We start from the raw sequence: 23,019 nt of genomic DNA on the forward strand, positions 1-23,019 counted from the left end.
CTGTTTTCGTTTACAAGCGTAATTTCGAGACTCAAGACGATAATAAACAATGTCCAATAATTGAATCAGTTTTTACCTTAAAATATACGTATATAGTTTATTATTGACATCTGAAGCATGTATGTTAGTATCGATACAAAAAGGATTGTCGCATGTTTGATAATAAATAAAAAGGTACGATGAGAAGAATAATTATAGTACGAACATCACATGTCAAAAAGAGAGAGATATACATATAATGTAGCTAAATACTTTCTTACAATTAGAATAAGAATACGTTTTGGAACTATTCGTATTACGGTAGCAGTAGCGATAAACAGAATGATGCAAAGATGATACGATAATCAATAATACTACTACAATAAATAAGACATGAGTTTACCGGCGAGAAATATGCGAAGATGCGAAAGGGTTACACAAACGCACGATCGATCTAGCACGAAATTCGTAATATCGCATCACGCAAGAATGCCACGTTATATCGTTTTCAATCCAAGAACAGAAAGAATGCGAAATAAATATAGATACTTGGTAATCAACGTAGTCGTTAGCGTTCATGTATGATCGATAAAAATGCCAAGCACGTACCGCGAATAGTGGCTGTTGGCTATAAACTGCAGTCTTGGTCCAATCGATCGGATGATTAGCGATCGAAAATCGAGAATGACGAATACGAGAATTCATTTGAATAGATTTACTAGTCTCGATATAATCGATTACGGAATTGATAACAAGAATCTTGTCCATTATCATAAGTCGAGTTAGATATACGATTAACGGGATACTCGTTTCTCGAAATATTTTTTCTTCAGAAAGCGGATACCTCGTATCAAAATTCCGTAAATATTCAAGAAATTTGTCGAATTTGACTTCAAGACGAAAAAATTGTAAAAATATACGATCGAAGTGCAAAAATCGATACTTTCTTTCGATTAAATCGTTCGGTCGTTATAAGAGTACCTTACGGGAATATGATTCGATCATTTCTTATAATAATTTACGAGTCGTCTTGAAATCGACAGTTTTTGAAAAAATACTTTTTTAAAAACACATTTTCATGAAGATAGAATTTGGTCAGGTTAATACAAATAATTCTTAGGTTCTTCAGTCGGTTGCCCGCACACTCCATGGTATTTCTTTGTAACTATGCTTCGACTGCGGCAGTTTTCAATTTCCAAAAAACATTCATTGCTGTAGGTCATGCCGTCGGTACCGCAAACAGGATCGTAGTAAGGTGGACAGATCTTCTGGCAGCCACGGAACAAGAAACCTTGCACGCACCTCTTCATGGGCACCACGTACACGTGTTTCCTGAAGAAGGTAGTATATGAAAATAAACAGATCGTCGTCGTCGGTTTCAAAACAATTTCGTAGCTATCCAAAATCGAGCTATTCAAGCGATTGTCGAATTTCAAGGAAGAGGTATAATTTCAAATACAATTACTGAACACTTACCCGCAATTGTCCCTCTTCATTTCGCATTCGTTACGATAAAGTTTGTTGTCGGAACCACAAACAAACTGCCGCTCTCCACTACAGATCTGGTTGCAGAGCGCAGTAGTGCGACAATGCTGTGCTGGAACTTGAACTACCCTCTGACCGCATGTCTCACGCTGCAGATGGCAAAGGGATCTGAACGCATATGAATACACGTATGACGCATTTGTATACATAGATTTCTCTGAGGAATTAGGGACGTCGAGTGCCGCGAGAATTCTAAGAAATAATTGCTTGATCTAACTGGTAACTATTGTTTAAAATATTTATCAGTGGCGTAAACAAAAAGCTTAATAACGATGGCTAAAAAGAAAAGAAAAAGATCTATCGAAAGGATGAATTTTTCAATGCGAATGACCATGATTAAGAAGAATGTCCATTCTTCGTAACTAGCAGCGATTCGTGATTCACACGTCCCTAAAACTCTCAGCCCCGAACGTCCGGGAATCCAAATAACGTTCTTAATCACCGGTAAACGTTGCCGTCGCTTCCACAAACTGGTTCCTCAGGTACCTCGCTACAATCTTCGGGGCACTGTTCGGTCTCTTTCAAGGTCGTGCACTCTCCGACGTGAGCCAATTGAATACCCTTTCTGAAAAGCAACGGTAACGTCAGGAATCGAACAACTGATCGAGTCATTACTAATGACTGATGTAACTAATGCGCGTAATGCGAAACTTTAGCAGTAACTGCTTCTCGTTATGTTAATCACGCGTCGTTTATCCATTCAATTCTCTTCGAATACGCATTCGAATAGTATATCTCTGGAATGCGAACTTACAAGCAAACCGCCACGTTCAAGTGACATTGATTCGGATATGTGTTGGCGTCGCTTCCGCAAACTGGATCCACCTCGTTCCCGCATCTTTGCTGCTGTTTCATGCATTTGGTCAAACGAGCTCGACACTTTTCAAAGTCTACCACTGTCACCTTTCTTCTTGCTTGTCTACGAAATAAAACAACGATCATCAAAATTAAACGGCGAAATTATAAATGATCAGTGAGAATATTTCGAATTCACGTAAGAGAAACTAACCCGCAATTAAGCATTTGCATTTCACATTCGTTCTTGTATATGCTTCCATCTGATCCGCAGGTCGGAACTTCCGGCTCGCTTTTGCAATCCAAAGGGCAGGCGTTCGATTGGCCACCGGACGTCCGTTCCAGCGACACGCAGTACGACATCGGCACTTCGAACACGTGTTTGCTAAACGATTGATATCGTGGTGAGTCTGGTGACGTATAAAAAGCGAACAAGTTCGCTAGTCATTCATAGCGTGGCGAGAAGTCGCGCGCGCCTGCCTCCGATCGAGGACTTTTTCAAGGATGTGCTCCTTACCCGCAGTTCTTTGCTCGCATTTTACAGGTATTCGAGTAGAGGATTCCATCGCTACCACAGGCTGGCTTGGCACCGCGCCAACACGATTCACGACAATGTCTCGTGGTTTGACAGTGCTTCTTGTTCGTACGTACTACGCCTTGCCTATGGTCGAGTAACAATGTAACCACTCAATCGAACAAAATCATGGAATGTTGTGCGTATTCTATTCAGCAATAACCAGAACAAAGTCGAGCGTCGTTCCGACACCTATACAAAAGCACGTACCCACAGGTGAGCAGCTTCATTTGGCATGTAGACTTGTAGACATTGCCATCGCTTCCACAGATCGGACCGTCGAGTGGTGCAAAGTCACAGGAGACCGGGCAATTCTCCCTGTGTGCGGAGATGTTGTTGCAGGGGCCCAAGTGGGACAGCTCGATGCCGACTCGACAGATTTCGACTCTGAGCATGCACTTGTTGAGATACGTGCGGCCGTCGGTGCCACATACCGGATCCTGATCGCCGGGGCAACGATGCTCGCACTTGCTACCGGACGATCTTAGACAAGCGATCTTCTCCGTGGCCACGGTCACGCCTATGCAATTTGTAAAGTACCGATAATTACCGGTCCCCAGCCGCGCAACCGATCGGTTGCATCGGATGCGCGAAATGTACCGCGTTTACTCTTAACAGATTATCGTTAATGGCATCCGGGGAGTAGGATTTAAGGTCGTTCAGCACGCGAAACGAGGGAACGAACCAAGTGTCTCGATGCTGGTCGACGATGCATCCCTTCGACGGACGTTGTAAACCAACTGGATAATCGCTCATGATGCCTCACCGCACGTACGCATCTTCTAATCATAATTATTACGCAGTTAAAAGGGGCCCCTTACCTTTTCCACACATCTTCTTCCGCATTTCACACTGGGACGCGTAGATCACTCCGTCGCTACCGCAGACTGGTTCACCGCTTGGCGGACATATCCGGGGACAGGCGCCGGTCACGAAATCTGCGCAGAAATTAGTACAAGAGACTGTGAAAAACCTCGTTAGCATTTGATCAATCTCTCGGGAAAAGAAAGTAACAAGTGCAGCTACTCCTTTCGCGACCAAGTACAACACGGTATCGTAAAACGAAATGCCATTTACTGTTACTTGGGTTTATAGCGAGCCATCAAAACGTATAAGGTCTTCTTTATTAAACCAGCGGTAAGCGTTAGCCATAATGGCATAATTACAATGGAAAGGTGAACGCGCAAGCCCAAGAAAGAAAGTGACTGGCAGAAGATAAATACCTGCGAAGAATCAAAGGAAACGTTGGTAATTGGAGCCTAGATCGTTTCTGCACCGACGATGCATCGCATCAAAAAACCGCGTTCTGCGGATCTGCGCGTGGATCGTGTTCATCCCGGAGCGTGAAAGGTCGAGTTAAAAATAATCGAGCAAACCGGAAAGGAAGAAGCGAATAGACCGCGCTCGTCTCTCGATCCTTCTGGATCGTCCTCTAATCTTTTTTTGTGGCAACCACGTGTAATGGTAACGTTAAACCCAGAGATTCTGTCGAAACTTTAATTGCTTCCTGCTGACCCTCCGCGCAGATATCTCTACTGCACCGGGTCCGCTGGCTTGGTTTCGGTCCAGTGATCGCCGGGTCAACAGCACACGGGATTTACTGCGGTCGTTCTACACCGGCTCGCATAATATGTAACAAATTATAAAATCGAGGTGTACAGTTAAAGATAACCGACAGGAGGAGAAGACGCGAGGAGCAGTTACATCGATGCCGATAAAGCGGACAGCTAAACGTAACCAGAGAATAATTTAAACGCAGTTCGATCACGTGACTAATCGGCAGACGCACGGAATAACTTTTTGAGATATAAGGTTCGCCTGGTTGCCTCTCTCTAGCCCGAGATAATATATGCAATGTGCACGGAAAACGCTGCCACGTACGAGAGTGCAAAAATACGTACGATCCTAAGAGATCTCTGCAAGACCGGTACGTTCTAGTCGTTACCGGAATGTCAAGTGAACAATACGAGCTTAATGGACGATTCGTTCTCTGTTCTCGCAACTCGATAATTTATCTACGATCGCGGTCACGCATCGCGCGCGCATACGCTTCGTACCGCTGTGCGCCACGCCAGAGAAAGAACGACGGACGGGATCCGTTCGAGCTCGTAAAGATTTTTTTGGAGGGATCGCAATGGCTAGGACGGCTCCTTTCGCGTAACGATCGAGTTAGACTCTCCTCGGGATACAATTTGCTGGAATCGCGCGCGATCAGGGCGAACGGCCCGATATCCCGTTCGCCTGCGACGGTAATTCGTAGCTTGCTGAATCCGAGAATCTGCGCTCGAATTCACAAAGTGAACGAGATAGTGCAGATATGCATTGTAATATAGGGGACCGTGGTTCTTCCTGTTCTCGGCCACCGTATCTCACAAAGACGCCGCGAACATCGCCGATATTATACCCTTTTTCCGTGTAATAATCGAGTTACACTCCTTCCTGCTTCGCGGGGAGCCAAAGCACGTTAATAACCGAATACGGCCAGAGATAAGCATGATGCGAGTTTTATGAGCGTATGCTCTCCATAATTACGACGATTACGATTTATCGATCCAACGATATCGGTTAATGTAGCTCGGTTGCGATACGCGTACCTACGCGCTGCGAAGATGTCTAAATTGAATTTCCGTTAAGATAAAGAGAGAGAGAAAGAAAGGTGTGCACGATCTCTCCTGAAGTATAGAACATTTTAGAGCCCCTTGAACCATACGAGATACGGGTTGGCAACGTAGATCGTTAAAGATTTCAAAGGAGAAGCCAGACTGCCGGATGCCATAGATTTTATGGGTCCGAATCGCGTCGCATAAAATTGTCGGCATTGATTAACGGAGCCGCACGCGAGGAAGAGAAAAGCCCATGTCGGAGGGACGGAGGCAAGAAAACGTAGATTACGAGAAAAACTATTATAATCCTCGTGCGTACGATAACAAGCAGAAGAGGGCACAAAAGCTCGTCAAGTGGAAGAACGGGAAGAACGTGAGCGTGAAGACGAAGAAAGAAAACGACCGAAGTAGTCGAAAGAGAGCAGACGAAAGAGCAAAGGAGAAGAAGAGAATGAGATTCTTCCTTGAAGCGGACGTCGGTTGGTCAAATGGACGTGTGATTAGCGGCGTTGATGGGCGGCTGAAGGAGGTGTCCGTCACTCCCACGAACGCGATTAAGTGAATCAATTATGCCAATAGAGGAGCGACCAGTCTGGTCAGGGGGCGATTGGTGAACAATGCAGATCGAATTATATCCCTGTGGAAGATGTACGGGTCGCACGAGCTAGCGCGTGCATGCATGCGGAGTATGGTGTACAGTGGATGCCCGCCACTTGCTCCAACGAGAGGGAATGAGAGCAACGGAAAGAGACGAAGGAAAGGAGAAAGGATCGAGGGGAAAAGAGAGACTGTGAGGGGGAAAGGAAGGAAAGAGTGTGACAGGGAAAGAGCGGGAGGGGAGGGGGAGGGAGAAATATGCGGGTCGGTGAACCACGGCAAGGATGCATGCCGACCGGGTGGATGCTGCTCCTTGGATTTTTGTCCACGAAACGAGAAGCCGGGAGAGGAACACGGCCAGCTCGCATCCCGCTCTCGAAGATCGATAACAGAGAAATAAGGATCTGTTTAACGAACCGGAACGATTTGATACGAATAAGCTGTGGCTCATAAATAAAACGAACAATGTACGGGACTGCGGCTTTTGTTCTTGTTTCCTAGTCGCTACTCCTGGAGACACGGCCAGAAAAACGGTAAGTTAGATGAACTGGATGGACGTTGCGGTTGGAAGCGCACTCGGACGACTGGCTTGCATGACAGACCTTTTGATTCTAGCTTAGATAATTAAACGGGCCATGATTCGTTTACAAATGTGAACGCCTCTCGCGAATCTTACGTCGCAGATGTCAATTAAGTCCGAGGTAGGTTACTACGCGTAAATCAAACCGTATGGAAACTCATCTTCCGCCTGGGAACAAGATGTATTCGAAGGAGTGCGAGGAAGAATGTACGTACGACGATGCCGCGACCGCGACGGAGCGAAAACGAGGAACGAACGTCCCACAAAATCTACGCGAACCAATCAACTCGCGTTCGATCTAATTAATGTTACAACGGCCACCATGTTATTATAACCATATACAGCCTGTTGATAAATAGTCGGCGAATACTGGCAACGATATTTCTACGAATTTTAGCAAACGACACATTCAAGCGCTTGACAAATTGTGGTGTGTGCTCGTGACCGATTAATTCTCTAAGTTGAGCGTGCGCGATTTCTCGCTTTTCTCCCTTAAACTCGAATAACTGATGATCCTTTCGCTGCCGAACTATACAGAATCCTTTCAATCTATCGTCGAATCATTTTCAAACCTATACCTGTTAAGCGGCAATGATCGATAAGACTATTAAGTTCCAATAAATCGGTATCTTACGATCGTTTCGGTACATACGAAGTAGCACCCGGTAACGATGGAACAGGCATGAATAGTAATCCATTAATTCTAACAGGGATCTTGTCCGTGAGATCTGTATGCGTATGATCGCGTGCGCAGGACAGTATCTCGGCTAGGACGAAAGAAACGACCGTGTAAATCATTCTCAGTCGATAGCGTCACAATCACGGTAAGGTCGTTCGTGTTCCGTGATTCCAGGCTCAGCTCACAGCTCGTTTCTCGTGCAACCTCCTCTCGAACGTATACCTTCGGTCGATCTTCTCGACGTAGCCGGCCCTCTTTATCACCGTGAAACGATCTCGTCTGCCTCTTAGAATTGTCTCGTAACACATCCGCGCTGCATTGCATTAACCAGCTTCTATTTCTGTTATGGAGCACACGAGTCGACATAATTAAACCGCGGCCCGTCGTTTGCGTCGATTGTTCCGAAATCGAGATCGGAAATGGTGAAATTATTAGGACGTTAGACGTTGCATCAGGAACGAGGATATTGTCAGAACTATCACGGCAAAGGTTTGCGAAGTATCGCGACAACCAGTATCATTGTTCCATACTTTATCTTTGATCGACCGTGTTTCCGTGTCGAAAAAATCTGACGTTAACGACGGTCTGTATCGTCGCGACTTCCGTATTGCAGTGAAACAATCTTGTTTTCAGCCTAGCAACGCCATTGTTCCGATAACGTTGTAAAGAAGCAGTTCAAACGCGATTCGCGGGAAAAGACGAAGTCGCGTTGTCGCAATCGGATGATTTATCGTCTGTTTTAGCGACTGTTCGAAGATACCGATAAAGACGAATCAAGCTTCGCTTCACGGTATAATTCCTCGATAAATCGAACAGGTATTTCGCATTAAAACTATGAAATAATTTCATCCGCCAGTTTGGTTTTAGATACTCGGAATTACAGACATGCACAGTATCACGCCAAATATTTCAAGCAGAGAAACGGCTAATTATGAGTTAGCTGACAGCTGCTAATCAAAACAGGTTTCGCGTGTGGTTCGACGCATCACGGCTACGTCTGTTACGGGGAAGACGGTGGCTACGATCCTCGTGGCTAGATTTTTGCCGAAACAATGCTCATAAATGCTAATCAGGGAGTACCGGTTTAGGCGATATAGCTTCTGCTATAACTGTATTTACGAAGCACTTGTATTTCGAAAGAGACCGCAAACGATTAATTAAAACGTGGGATATTTTCAAACGCTAGGGTAGAGGTGTATTTTGCGGTCTGGAATTGAATCTTGAACCGTGTTGTTCAGATCCTCGTTTATTACCTTCGCCGTTAGAAATCGTAGGGCGTTTACAATTTAAACGATCGGCAAACCATGTTGGAAATAGTAATAGTAATAAAGTAGCCGTACCAATCACAATAAAGTAAAGCGTTCCATTCATCGATCGTCTGGAGTGATGTAAAAAGTGACAGAGCAAAAAAATCAAACGATACGGTGTTATCAAAACACGTTAATGCGGGGCATCCCGATGAAGAGAACGCAGGAAGCGCGTGGCCCTAGCAACCGGCAAAAACGGTAGTATGTGTGTCGCTGTTCATGAAGGAACACGACAAACGAGTTGCGTTCCATAAATCGTCGTGTTCGGTTTAAGTGGCGAGTGGTAAGTGGAGTACTGGGGCGAAAAACTACCTCCCAGATCGGCTCGATCTCCCACGAGCGTGCACGTGAACGCGTGTGCACTCGCGACCGTTCGCTCACGCCGATCCGTTACATCGGAGGAACCTTCGATCGATCGTACATGTTGCTGTGTATATACGGTCCAACCTACTCCGCGAACATGTCCACTTTTTTTTCACTGTCGCCCGCGCGCTTTTTCATCGCGCTCCGCTCTTTTCGCACCGCGTGAAAATTCCAAAGCGTACGCATACTTCTCTGTTCGATACGGAACGGAAAATTGCGATGGTGGCTGCCTCGATTCGATCAGCGATCGGTTGAAATTTCAATCGTCTGTTTCGTCGCGTGCTGCGATTTCCTACCTTTCTCTTCCGCGCATTGCGTGCTGGATCGAACATCATTTTCGTGTTCGGTTTTATCTTTTCAGAAATTGCACCTCGATGCTCGTGTCGTCAAGTACCATTACAGACTACCGGTATGATGTCCTCAAGACTTGTACGCGTTATCGGCCGTCACATTAAAATAAAAACGATGATATAAATGGATACTCGTCGGATTCCAATACCCTCGTCTGACATGTGTTGCCAGCTAAACTCGAGTTCATATTAACACCTCGGTTACCGTGGAATTGCTGTTCGCTGCCACGAATCCTTTAAATGTTAGTCGATGCTCTGGACCGTGAATGAATAACATTCGAGTGGACCGTCGCTGTACCGTGACTAAACCGCTAATGCCAATGATACTTTTGCATAGCCATAAATGAACATATACACGTGGAGGACGATGGTTATTCGTCAAATTCCAACTATCAAGAAACAGTAAGGAACAAGATCATGCCGCGAGCCAATTGTACTTTTTCGACTCTGTCTTCATCAGCCGGAGATACACACTTATATACACGAGTCTACGTTTTTCACGTAGATTTGGATAACGGGAATAGGAAGACGCGCGATTCGTGCATAACGTTATCCTGCTGAGAATAAAGAATTCCAGGCCGGTTCTTTTACGGGTTCGTCAAAGTTGTCGCTATAAAATCTCCACGGAATGGGAATTCCGTGGCGTACGTGGCGAATGCATTACTGACAATTCGTACGATCGATTTCGCGCCACAGGGAACATGAGTTACGACGTCTAAAAGTGTGCATCATTTTAGCTGAATATCCGCGTGGAGGTAGTAAAAGCCTTTGAAATCCCATAAGGATGTTTCATCTGGTGGTCGCAAGCATAAACCTTCGTATGTAATTTGAGATTTTCTTGGGCCTGGTGGTTGGCAGAGTTTTCATTGAATAGCGGGTGCCAGAGGGGAACGGGACCGCGTGAGAAGTGTACGGTAAGCGTACTTGCGCGTTCGCGTTTAAGGATATTGCATATTAAAAGTAATTAGAGTAAAACGAGGTAAGAAGGACGGAATATCGAATGATTATGAAGAAACGCATCACTGCATCTCAGAGAAAGGGTAATTATCGACGAAGGTAGACTTTCCTCTCAGCTACGACGCACGAGCCAGTCATTCAACTTTTTGGAGTTCGAAAACTCTTCCCTTCCGGATATTATGAATTAACTACGTGGGTTTCGTTAAAAGTATCGACAGAATGATCAATGATATTGCAGTATATTCAGGGAGCACGGTTTTTAGATAAGAAAATTTCACTTTTACGCGCCCTCTTAGGCCTAATAGCTCTACCGCGGATAGGATCGATAAAAATCTGAGAAATATGGTCACTGCCTTATTTGCCTTTTTTTTGGAGGATAGAAAGTTTTCGAACACTAAGGCCATTATCTGGCAGTTTCAATATCGATTTACTAATCTTGTATCTTGCATCTGTTTGTAATCTAACCGATAGAATGTAAACACGTCTAGGAGAATCAGCCTATCAGCCAGGAGTTTCATTGCGGTATAAACGTTTTACGTTTAACGAGAACGACCTCGACCCTTAATTAGCAATATACTATTGATAGCTCGGAGAGGTTGAATCAGTGTTCGTTGAACGAGCTAACAACTGTTTTACCGCGTAAGATGCACATCGAAAGCGACCCCGATTCTACTTACTCTTGAATCATAGCTAAATCGAAAATCGTGCTACAAATCTAAACTGCTATTCATTTTCTCTTTTACTAGAAGAGTAGAATGTGATTTAATGCAACCGGTTGAATATGGCTTAACTGGGACCTAAATTGGTTGAATGAGAAAAATTAATCGACCGACAGGAATAATCGTCACGGATGTTGATGCTCCATTGATACTTACAAGTGAAGCGAAAGCTTTTAACCTACCATGCGCCCATTAATTTACACAAATCCCCGTGTGGTTCATCCACAGGAAGGAATCATGAAAGTGACCTCGACCTTACCTCCATACCTACTTAAGTCTAGGCCAGGGTTTCACAACCCTCGATCGTGAAAATGACTACGGACGATCTCAGCACTATTATTGGCGGAACAACCGAGTGAACGCGATCGATAATCGCCCGGAATCAGGATTGTCTCTGGCCGTTTTCCATTCCTCTCTCGTGGCTTTCTCATTTGCGTGATTTCTTGCCGCGTAAATGAGGAAACATGTCATAGCTCCGCTGCTTTTTTGCTAATAAATCCGGAGAAATCATTAGATACGTGGAAACCAGAAAAGTAGAGCGTGAAACCGACAGCTATAGATAGACATGTTCCAATAGTATTGAAAATAAATAGATAAGCTTTAACGAGTTCTTGTTTCTCCTTGCCTTTTCGTTATGGTTAATGTGCGGTTACGGTATTGCCAAATGAAACGCGTTAATACGATCCCTGTAACAGATTCCTTGGAGGACATTGGCAGCCTGAAAAACTATCCTGTCTCGCTGCAGCCGTATCGAAATATTAAATCCTGCGTTTTACGGCTAGATGATGAAAATATGTGGAAGAATAAAGGAGAAGTCGGTATGAGGAAGTTAAACGGGGATCTTATTTCTGCGCCTGTCCAATTGCAACTACCATAATCTTCTTTACTATGACGGTATCCTCGTATTTCTCGTTCGTCCAATCGTATTTTTCGTTCGATCCTTCTTCGTTGTATCTTCCTCGACTACAAATCGATTGTTGACGTCGGTGAACAAGCTCGACCGTTCGCTATCGCGCGGAGAGACACTAATAAAAGATCCGATAGCTCAAGGAATCTTCACGTTTTAACGCGGACATTCGTTCGAAGTCAGCTGACATCGAAAGAACGTGACAAGCATTTCGTTGCCGCATGGGCGTAAATACCGCACATTCAGCAAGTACTTTCCCGCAAGTATACACGAAATCTTTTATGCGCATATCATTACCGGTTACCATTGCTTCGGCTTACAACTTGATACAGCTCTCGTCCACGTTGTTCAGATCAGTTGTAAACTAGCAGAAGATCGTGAAGGAACGCTATGCTAATTCTTAACGCCAACCTTAATCTACCCTCTCTTTCTCTCTCTCTCTTTCTCTCTCTCTTTCTTCTAATGTCAGCCGTAATGATCAGACCAGTTTCCTTAATCGAACCAAGAATTTCAATGCTAAAGTCGAGGAATGCGTTTGACGCTAGACAACAAGCCAATTCCGTCTCGGAATCTTGTAACATGAACAACTAGACCGTCGAGGATGAAGAATTGGGAATGAACGACACACGAGTTTGAAATTCACGAGTACACGTTCACTGGGTCTTCAGGTCAGCGAAGTAAGTCAAGCATCGGCGGATGAATCGAGCTACGGTAACGGTGTCGTTCCCGAAAGGACAACTGACTGGTTTGGTTTATCGATCGAACGGAGCACAATACCGCGGAATCAAGGATCAGATTGCGATCCAGAGACGTTCAAGGTTGACTCGCAAGCTCTATTCAACTTTGATCGATCGTCGTACGATCCTTAACGACCTCCTACATCCCCGCGAGAATCTAATCACGAGAAGAACAAGCTAGACCATCTGAGGGTTCATTCGCCGAACCGACGATTAAAACGATGACTTCCCATTTTTCACCGAACAGCTCGAACCGACAGTAGAATCTGTTCGGCAGATAGTGATCTATCGTAACGATTTCATAAAGATGATTGACGATGCAATAACGCGAAACAGCGGGCAGTGGCGGAATGGCATCGTCCACTCGCGTATCGTTTGCCGTTTTCCGCGATCAATTAACGTTCAAACTGTCAAATCCAAATGAAATCTCAAACTCTGTGGCGATAGTAGGTAGACGATAATTGTCGGTATAAACGATCGCGTTTAATCACGAACGACTAAGTACTATTGTCGTGAAATCGTGAAATCACGTATGCATTCTTTGCCATAATGCTAATTCATGTCCAAAGTAGAACGATATTTATGCTTTCGTTTTATCCAATGATCTACTGCACCTCTTTCTTTCATTATTTTTATCTTGGCACGCTATACGCCTGGCACAGACCAACACCTTTCTCTTATTCAATTAATTTACCTGTAACGCGATTAGTAAAAAGTAGAGAACGGATGAAAGCTCTGAATAAATATCGCAGCAGTCATGATGATGATGAAAGACAAGCACGATACACAAAAGTCGAATGAAAAGAATAGCGTGGCCTGCTGGTACCAATCTAATTCAAACGCTAGATGTACTAGATTCCCCGATACGTTCCATTAAACGCGGCACGGGGCCTCATTGTACGAACGAAATAGCGCGTACGTGCTCAATGTAGGTGAAAAAGAAAAACACATGCTCTTGAAAGAGATACGTGGAAGTAGTTGCGCCGTTTAATCTAATTTCTAGTGAAAGGTGCGATCCGCCGCCGCGAAAGTGTTTTAATACACGTTTCACTGTGGCATCGGGGAGAACATCCTGAATGAAAACCGAAAGAAGGAGATTCCTTACTGGCTCTCAACCAGCACTAAGACGAAAAATTGACGCTAGACAAACGAGAACGTGACTACGTTTCGTTCGCGGGTTTAATGAATAATTTACGTTTCTTAGGAGCTGCACGGTGTGCAAATACCGTCCAGATACGACGAGGAAACTGTTTCGATAGTATCTCCGCTGCGTGCTTCCAACCGATGGTACATAACCTGCGCCCGGACGACTTTCCACTTAGCATAAAATCGTACTTACGCATCTCTCCAGCACCGTTTACTTAGCAGTCTGTTCGACTTTTGAACCACAGTTACAACTATAAGCTATTACGCGACAAGAATTTTTCGTGAATTTAAGTTCCTACCCTTGTATCACGATAATTCGTTCAGAGATATTTTAAGCTCGACGATTTTACGGTGTGTTCTATCGGAATTATTTACAATGTGGAAGAAAGAAGAGAGAAATTGGTCAAAATTGGAGGTGTAGCATAAGATCTCTGTCTAACGACGTGAAATGCAGCCATTGCCCAGTTTTGGTGTCACAGAACCAGGCCGTACAAATATTTTCTAAGCATTTTCGAATAACGGTAAGAGGCTGGCCGATCTTTAAAGAAAGAAATTACGGTTCAAGTCGAAGGACGCGTAACACAAAAACTTGGTGTTTCGTACGAAGCGTAGGCGTGGTCATCACCGACCGTGAGACGATCCATTTCTTTACAGAGTTTGTACACTTTTTCTTTGAACTCATTTCTTATCTTTTTTTCTTTTAATTACAAACGATTTCAATGCGTGCAAAGGTAATTGAGTTTCCTTTGGATACCGCTGAACAGGATGTTTGAATCGGTAATCGTTCGTTATACATATAATTACAGAACAACGTTAATTAGCACGCGCGCAATGTTTTCCGCTTTTCTGACAGTCACGTTCAAACCTAGCATGGTAATTGATCGCAATTATTCAGCACTATTCGTGCGATGAATTAATTATTAACGATTTAAACGATCGAATTAGATCAGGCCGAATATGCAACCGTTACTATTTGACGAATAATGTTTCTCATACCCGACTCATCTTTGCTTATTCATGATCATCAGGTGGTTGTTAATCCTCGTATTAATAAATATGAAATTGACTGGAGAAGCGGCATGCCCTTTTTCCCTTCGGGTAAACGCGAAACCCTTCCAAGCGTGAAAACACGTTTCATAGTCGATGGAACGATGGACCAACAGAATACAAGCCAGTGAACATCACTTTTTTTTTACTATCCTTTTCTTTCTGTGTTCAAGTAATTTCATTTGCGAAAACTATATACGAATGAAAATTTAATCTGTAGCTCGACAATTTCCCGAGGGACAGATAACGAGGAACCGGGTCACGAGGATTTGAACACGTTGAAAAGTCAATGAACCGAAACCGTAACGCTTTTAAGGGATCATCTTTTATTGAAACGTCTCGCGGCTATTCAGACGCTTTCAAACTATTTTCAATGCAAACCAATCGGCTAAACGTTTCACGATTTTTAATAATAAAACGTTTACTACAACTTCAAAGCATGCATTCTTCCTTGGATATCGAGTTGAACAAATTTGCTCGTACGTCTCCTTCCTGGACCACTCACTGAGGAATTTATATTGTTTACTGCGATATTCGATCACAGGGGAAAAGATTCCTTAGACACGGTCTGACATCGAGAGAAATATCTCTTCTCGTTGAACGTAAAAGAAATGACGAGAGGAAACGAGATTTCGAGGAGGAAAAACGTATCCGAAACGAAATTTCAAGAGACAAAGAAGAAACTTGAAATACACGAAATCTTCTTTTGAGAACCGCAGATTATTATCGTATTTCTTATGCCTTAATGGCAGGGTAAAAATCTCAAAAAAGGGCATTTCTGTGGCGATGCCTTCTGTTTCGCAAAAAAGGGCATAAATCCTGTTATTCTTTTGACATCTGTTATTACACTTCGGCTCATTTTCCCTTACGTATGTTTGCTCACGCAACGGGCTCCATTTACCTGCTACAGACCATCATACAGTATCTACTACATATTAAAGCCATGAAATTACAACCGTGATTAAATTTTGGAAGGAAAGTTCTACGGGACATTGGAAAAGAAATGATAAACGTTTAAATGCTCGAATCAATTGCCCAACCTGTAATTTCTTTTGACACGCAATCTCGTTAAAAACTTAATGATATTTATTAGAATACCATGCTGAAAGAGTTAATGAGCTAGTGAAACTACACAACGTTGGCGCTGCTGGATTCTTCGCACTACCTATTTCTTATTGTTATTATTACAAGCGACAAATGTAAATGGTATTATCGTTAATCGGATGCAGTCTCGTAATTTGTACAAGTTAAGCCGAAAGGAGTGCTATAAAAGACAACTTCTTTCCTTATGCTTCGTTCCGTAAAATTTTCAGGGTCGCTGATACGAGCGAGATTTTTAGACGATTAGCATACTTAATTAGACGAGTCCGCCCGGCTAACGTCGTTTTACAAGTTATATGTGCCTGGTCGAACACTCGACTTGGTCTCTACAGAACCCTTTACGTATTCGCAACAGACTAACCGTAAGGTACGTAATAAAATTAGCCTACTCCTAATGGCAATGAATATGCATTCTCGTACTTAAAAGAGAACATAATAGAGATTAAAGATAAAGCGAGACTATTTGATGAAGGTTTTTCGCGTAAAAATGTATGATATTCCCATCCAGAAGATCTCATGGGAATATTATTTTGGCAGACATACCGGGCTCCTGCTATTTCTTTTAGTAAATTAATTAAAAATCACTCGATAGACCAAAATCACTAAATAGACGTGGATGACTTAGTCGTCGATAAAGCAAGATATAAAATACTACAATTAATTACACTAGTTTAGTAACGCTGGTACACGCTCGACAACCGTAGAGTGTATACATAAAATCAGTGAGAAAGGAAGAGGAAGGAACTCGGCCCTGTGAGTCGACTCGTGCACGAGGCTGCGAGCGTGCTGGAGATTAAAACGAAAAACCAATGGTTCTTTTTTTCCTCCGGTTGAAAGAGCATCGCACTTGGCCATAGAGAGATACTGGCTCCCTTCTGCCAAGAATTCAATGGGTGTTCTGACCAAAGCTATTTGCCAAGAAAAAGAGAAAAAGAGATAGGCTTTAAATGTCGATATAGGAACATGAGTACCGCTCTTTAAAAAGAAACACATTGACGCCGCGACGCTGTTTGCAAGCTTGAATTTTGCTGTTCCTGCTTAACTGACCCAATTTAATAAGATCAATTCCCATTCAAACGCAACACGTTCGACTATCTACCTGTCGGGATAGATATGAGCTAAAAGTCGAACGCAGAGGAAATACATTGGAGAACGAAAACGGAAATTAAGAATTCAAATTCACGTGTAACCGGATCTCGTGATATTAATATTTCTTTAGACGAATTATTTTAACGTAATATCGATCACAATTATGCATCCAATAGGAATCGCCGGGCATGCTTTTACTCTCCATCGGACGGTTGACTGCTTTACATGGAATAATGAATGGACCCGTCTGTTCGTGTATCGTGTGGAGTTCATTAATTTCTCAATTAGTCAACCGTGAAACCGTTAAAACAACTCGCAGTAGACGGGAACGAATTATCGATCAATTTCTCGGCTAGAATACCGTAATCACTGAAACAGCTTTATGGTGAAAAAAAAATGAGAGGGAACATAACGACGAACATGGACGAAGAGAGAAAAAAGGAAAGCAGAGGACAAAGAGAGGAATATCTGAACGTAAAGACAGGTTGACCTGTTGCGACTTTCACCAGAGTGAAACACGATCGGTCGATTCTAGTGCAGAGGTTAAAAGCGATACCGACCTTGGAGGCAACACAGCAAGATGATCCCAACGAGAAGGGAGATGTGACGATGCATCCTTCGTACTGTTGACGATCCGTTCGGACGTTTGCCACGGTCGTGTATCAACGACGTCGTTATAAGTCAATTTTAGTAGGCGGACGGCTGCGAACGATTATCTTATTGTGCGTAGACGACGTTCGTGCTCTCGCCACCGGTTAAGAAGGATAAGGCCGAAGGCGCGGAAAGATGGTAGAGAAGGTGATGGTGGTGGCGCCGTGAGGAAGGAGAGGAGGAAGTGCCCTCTTCGACCTCTATCGTCCTTCGAGGTCCACGAACGACTGAAGCGCACGAAGCGACGTCGCTCCGGCTATAGCCTCCCCTTCCTACTTTCACGTGGCGTGCTCCCGTTTCCAGTGGAGGCGCGGACTGGAGAGCCTCTCCATGGGCCATTTACCATTACCATCATCGTCGACGACGGCCAGTCAAACGGAGGAGGGGTAACTGGACGAGGTGGAACGACGGGAAGAAGCCTGAAAATCCGCCAACAGATCGGAGATCGGAGAACCGCCGTTTCTAGGCCAACTCTTCCTCCTCCACTATCAGATATCTTAGTCTTCTTCTTCTACTTCTTCTTCTTCATCTGCAAGGAACGGCCCTCTACCTTTCTGACGTCGGATGTGCTCGTTCACCCTTATTCGCCACAGACCATCAGTATCAAAGCATGGTTTTATATTCGGTCACGGATACGAATCTGGAACAAGGAGAGTAGTTATAGAGATATTATACCGCGAGATAGTAGGAAAACAAATTCTTTTTTCGAAATCAATCTATCGAGAATAAAAGACTGAATCAGAGGAAATGGCTGGAAATTTATCGTGGCACCTGACTGAGAAAGTTAGATGATTAAAAGTATAGAATGTTCTCGGCTTGCCGATGAAGACGCCATTCTGGCAATGCAGTTGTTCATTTACATTTTAGCGGGTGCACTTTCTAATCGAACGATTATGGGGAATTTTCTTGTTACCGACAGCGACATTAATCTCCTTTCCTACTTACATTCTAACCACTAATTTCACGTGCAGGTGCACAAGAATTGCACTCGCCACGATGAGAGAAACATTTTATGCTCGCGTTCTCTATCGTGTTCCGCGTCTATAGTGATTAATAAAGTGAGATTTCACGGGTAACACGCGATACATGTATAAAAACATAAATAGATTACTCAAAGTTAAGAAGCGAAATTGGCTAGTGGACTTTCTCATGGGCGTTTGCCGGACTTGAACACAATTCCCAAATACTGTGCGCTTACATCTTATTGGGAAGCATTATTTATCTGCATTTCACAGCGGTGAAACGATCGAAACATAATACTACCGTAACATAACTTCTACCTACATCGCATGTAATAGCGTCTACGAAGACAATTTTATTCGTCTCGATTTATATACTTTCTTAGATTCAACGAAAACTCTCGGTGCTCCAGTTTCGAACATCTAATGTTCGAAGGAGAACTAAAAAGCAAATACACCGGTTGTTACACACGAAAGTGTGGCAGTGGCCCAAGGGAAGAGAGGCGAAATGTATAGCGGGGCCGTTCGCTCTCCAGTGGTGCAAGTGCAGCTGCAACTGAACCTCTCCATCGATGCTAGCTGCCCGAAGGCCGGGAGGGATCGTTCATCAACATCAACTGTCAGAGTATCTGTCAGACTGTAAAATGTACGCATGTACATATAGTATATCGGTCTCTTCTCTCTCGTATGGACTTCACCATTAACCCACTTGCACGTTTAACGCGGTAGCCTCGCCTAACACAATCGTACCTGTATTCAGGTTCCCAGACATAAACGAGTAAAGTATGCAACTAGCCGAAAAGTGTCTAAGCAAAATTTATTTGTACCTTCTTGTATCGATAAAGCGTTTCTTCGCAACGATCTTTAGTTTCGATTACGGGAATCATGTATTCTCACTCTAGTCCGTCGATCAACCGGGCCAGTGGACTGTCTACGTGTAACGACTCGCATGTTTTTGCATGTGTTTCACGACGGCCTAAAACGACAAAACACGATCGAGCAACGACCTTCTTGCCTCGTCGTCGTGATATCATTATAGAACTTTGCACCTACTTTGTTCACTTGCACGAGCAATATCATTGCTATAGTTCTGCGATCTTAGCCTGCGGTGAATATTCTAAGATCATGGAGAAAGTACGACAAGAATAAGCCCGAGGTTAATTTAAAGATTTTTTTCTTTCAAAGAGTGTCCATGTACACATGAATAAATGTATGTACATATCCATGTACATGAATAAACAGCAAGTTACCTTCGCGTTGCTTAATAGAAAATGAAAATAGGTTGATAAGCAGCTGCACGTATACGATCCATCGGAATGACGTATACACTTCGACAGATTAAGTTATTAATGTGTGTGTAGGCTGCTCCCATTGTTCTGTAATTGTATAAACGATTCGTGTTTCGATTTAATGCCTACATTTCCTCGCGTATTTCCTTTCGACACGCTTCGATAAGCTGCGGAAGATCAAAGAGTTCTACAGCCGAGAACTCAATACCAATCCGACAACAGGATAATTTGACGCCAGGAACAAGTTAGGTCAGCCTCACGAAGGTGATCCACTTTATTCCAATCATGTGCTCCAGCTCCTGTGATATCGGTTTGGACACAGCATCGTAAATTATTGTAACATTATCTCGGCCGACCTGTACACCGTTATAACGATTAATTAATATCCTCGCCACGTCGTGATTAGCATTCATTATCCTCATCGTATCACGTCAAAACGTTAAGACGTTAAATGATAATTAAACACGTTTATAATGCGCAGTGATTCCGCTGATCATAAGCTTGAGTGTTGTACAATATATCTAACCTTGTAAATTGCCAAGGAATATTCACATATACCTACAACATGTATGCATATAAATGCGTTGAAAAGCATTTAAAGCATACTTTTTGTCAGCTTCTGGATTGCTCGCTTTATTTTTACTCCTAGAAAGTATTTAGGTCAAATTTTATAGTCTTTAGAATACTCGTATACACACTGAACTAGTACAAGACACACGTTGTAACATTGTTATATCCTTGGTCCTCGCATCGTTAAACCGTGATATATTAGAATTCAATCGATTATAGTGAAACTATAAATTTTGGTTTGTCATAAAAGCTTCAGCGATTTTGAATACTTCACTTCGAAAACATCTAAATTAAAATTTAATATCTTATTTAAAATAAATATCTTTATGTTCGTTATATTGCTGCATGCGTCTCGCATTTCGAAACGTACAATTTAAAAATCGAATAAATGTTTATTTAGGTCGTTCTACGCAAATGCTATGTAAACTTAAACATATGCAATGACAGTAATTGCGCACAAACATCAGGAGCAAATATACTTCATACGTGTTCTATTCGAAAGGAAAAATGTTCACGTGGTCAAGAATGTACAAGCATTGAGGAAAGCATGAAAAAAATGAAAGGATTTGTAGGTCGAGCCAAAGAGACTGAAACAGTCGTGTGTTGCTAGTGAACCGAGGAATCGGGGATTTCCATGTATTAAATAAACATTTCGCCGCTGTCAAAGCAAAGTATAGCGGTGTAGTATGGTGTCCCATGTCCATGACCATACAGGGCAACTCATAAAGTATGCAATTGGACAAGGTAAAACGACGCACTTGCACCGAGACTGCATCGTTGCTCGGCCATTCGCTAAATCATTATGGGGACCTCTCACCTTTCTATCTAATAATCTACCTAGTAGCAGACAAGAGCATTAGTGTTGTAAGTGATCATTATCTTCCGCATTACTCATATATTGATTTCTTTATAGATAAAAAAAAGTCCCGACTGATTATCGTATTAGCCTTTATAGGACAAATGCTTTCCCTAACGTTTCTCTCAGAACCTGTTGAGATTCCATTTGGTCGAAGTGACTAAGTGGATAAGCGGGAATAATGTAATTAACACCTTCCATGTGAAACTAAACTGTCAACTCGAAGACAACAAAATTCTAGTGCATATGTAAGCATCTCATACTTCATGTCCAAGAAATGTCACGTATGGAACAAATAGACATAAAAATGAAGACATCTCTGACTTTATGTAGCTCTGAAAATGTATTAACGCGATTCGCGAACCACGTCGTAAGATTGGATGTTGATAAATATACCTATGATCAACTAGTTCACTAATATCTAAAATGTATATGTAATGGTATTCGTAATCGGATATACTGATTAAATGGCTACACGCGTGCAATCTTATAGTTATCGTGACTGAAATGAGTACTTTATGAAAGCTTGACGCGCATAGAAGCATTAAAAACGTGTATCGTTACATAAAACTGAATTACATAATTACTTCTTCGTACAATGTAACGATCTTTCCCCTTCGTAACGATATTTCTTTAATTATCTGTCACATTTTGATAAATTGCTTAATAACTTACCAATACATTTTACGTTATTTCTAATAACAATTTTCGTCTAATTTGAATCCCCGCCCATTAGGTAGGTAATCTCTGTTTTCTGTTTGCCACCGCCATTAATTAATTTCCAACAAGGCGTGGAATGTAATACTCCACAAGAAGCGATTATTAAATCATTACTATTAATCACGCAGAAAGCTTAACAATATATGACTCCTATGGAAATACTTGTCAAACAAGTTTATAGTATGTTAATTACATCTATAACATCGAATTCCGTATTTTATCTAAATAATATACAAATAACCATGTTTAATATTACCGCATGCAAAATTATTGGTTAAGAATGTGAAATACAACGCACTTTCTATATTTTTCAAATACATCAAACATGTTTCTCCCTCTGTTTGATGTAATCCGTATCTGCTAAAAGCCAAAAAATTTCACTTGGAAATCATTTTCAGTTCTAATCGTCCGATAGATGTACATATGTATATAAATAAATACATATGTCATGTCACGTGCCAAATACATATGTAAGTGTGTATGTCAACTTTTGCGTCAAGCAACAAAGATCATAGTATTACTATTCATAATCTCCAACAATGGGTAAGTTAGATACCTATATCATTGACTAAGTACAGAATGCACATGGCCATTGACCACAGACGAGATATAGTATAGACGTGATTGCAATATTTTTTTATGTCCCACGTTTAGAGAATCATCGTCTCCTTTATCATGTTTGTATCACACACAACGTTATCGATTCAGTATTGTACTGTTCTTAATCAATGATATATATACTCGTCTATGATGTGACGTCTGGCATGCATTAATCAATGTGAGAGAACACAACAAAATTTCTGTTTTTCTTTTTGTTTGAACAATCAATATTTCAGAACTTGTGTATTGACTAACGTTAAGGAAGTGTACTTTAAAATTGATTTTCAGGCTGTTCATTA

At 42.5% G+C, this 23,019-nt stretch overlaps 1 protein-coding gene across 2 annotated transcripts; it reads right to left on the reverse strand.

Annotated features, from left to right (window-relative positions):
- Positions 1-973: 973 nt before the first annotated feature.
- Positions 974-18,032, reverse strand: LOC138181462 (serine protease inhibitor dipetalogastin). Of its 2 annotated transcripts, none has more exons than XM_069116278.1 (9): positions 17,636-18,032; positions 3,715-3,831; positions 3,104-3,413; positions 2,837-2,980; positions 2,534-2,704; positions 2,279-2,443; positions 1,967-2,089; positions 1,456-1,632; positions 974-1,311 (listed from the first exon to the last, which is right to left on the reverse strand). In XM_069116278.1, the coding sequence occupies exons 1-9, from the start codon at positions 17,688-17,690 to the stop codon at positions 1,080-1,082; spliced, it is 1,494 nt and encodes a 497-aa protein (XP_068972379.1). In that variant the 5' UTR covers positions 17,691-18,032; the 3' UTR covers positions 974-1,079. The 2 variants fall into 2 exon arrangements, with proteins under 2 accessions (XP_068972379.1, XP_068972380.1); XM_069116279.1 differs by lacking the exon at positions 17,636-18,032 and adding an exon at positions 4,117-4,273.
- Between the last annotated feature and the right edge of the window lie 4,987 nt (positions 18,033-23,019).

Source organism: Bombus flavifrons, chromosome 7, assembly GCF_040668555.2.
Source record: "Bombus flavifrons isolate JBK064 chromosome 7, iyBomFlav1_principal, whole genome shotgun sequence".
Classification (NCBI taxonomy): Eukaryota; Metazoa; Arthropoda; class Insecta; order Hymenoptera; family Apidae; genus Bombus; species Bombus flavifrons.

Bases quoted from the DNA above. Each gene is read 5' to 3' on its own strand.
- LOC138181462 (XM_069116278.1), bottom strand. From the start codon at position 17,690: ATGCATCGTCACATCTCCCTTCTCGTTGGGATCATCTTGCTGTGTTGC. The intron at 2,444-2,533 runs GTTAGTTTCTCT...TTTATTTCGTAG, and splicing joins ATGCAAATGCTTAATTGCGG to ACAAGCAAGAAGAAAGGTGA. The intron at 1,633-1,966 runs GTGATTAAGAAC...ATATGCGTTCAG, and splicing joins AGCGACGGCAACGTTTACCG to ATCCCTTTGCCATCTGCAGC.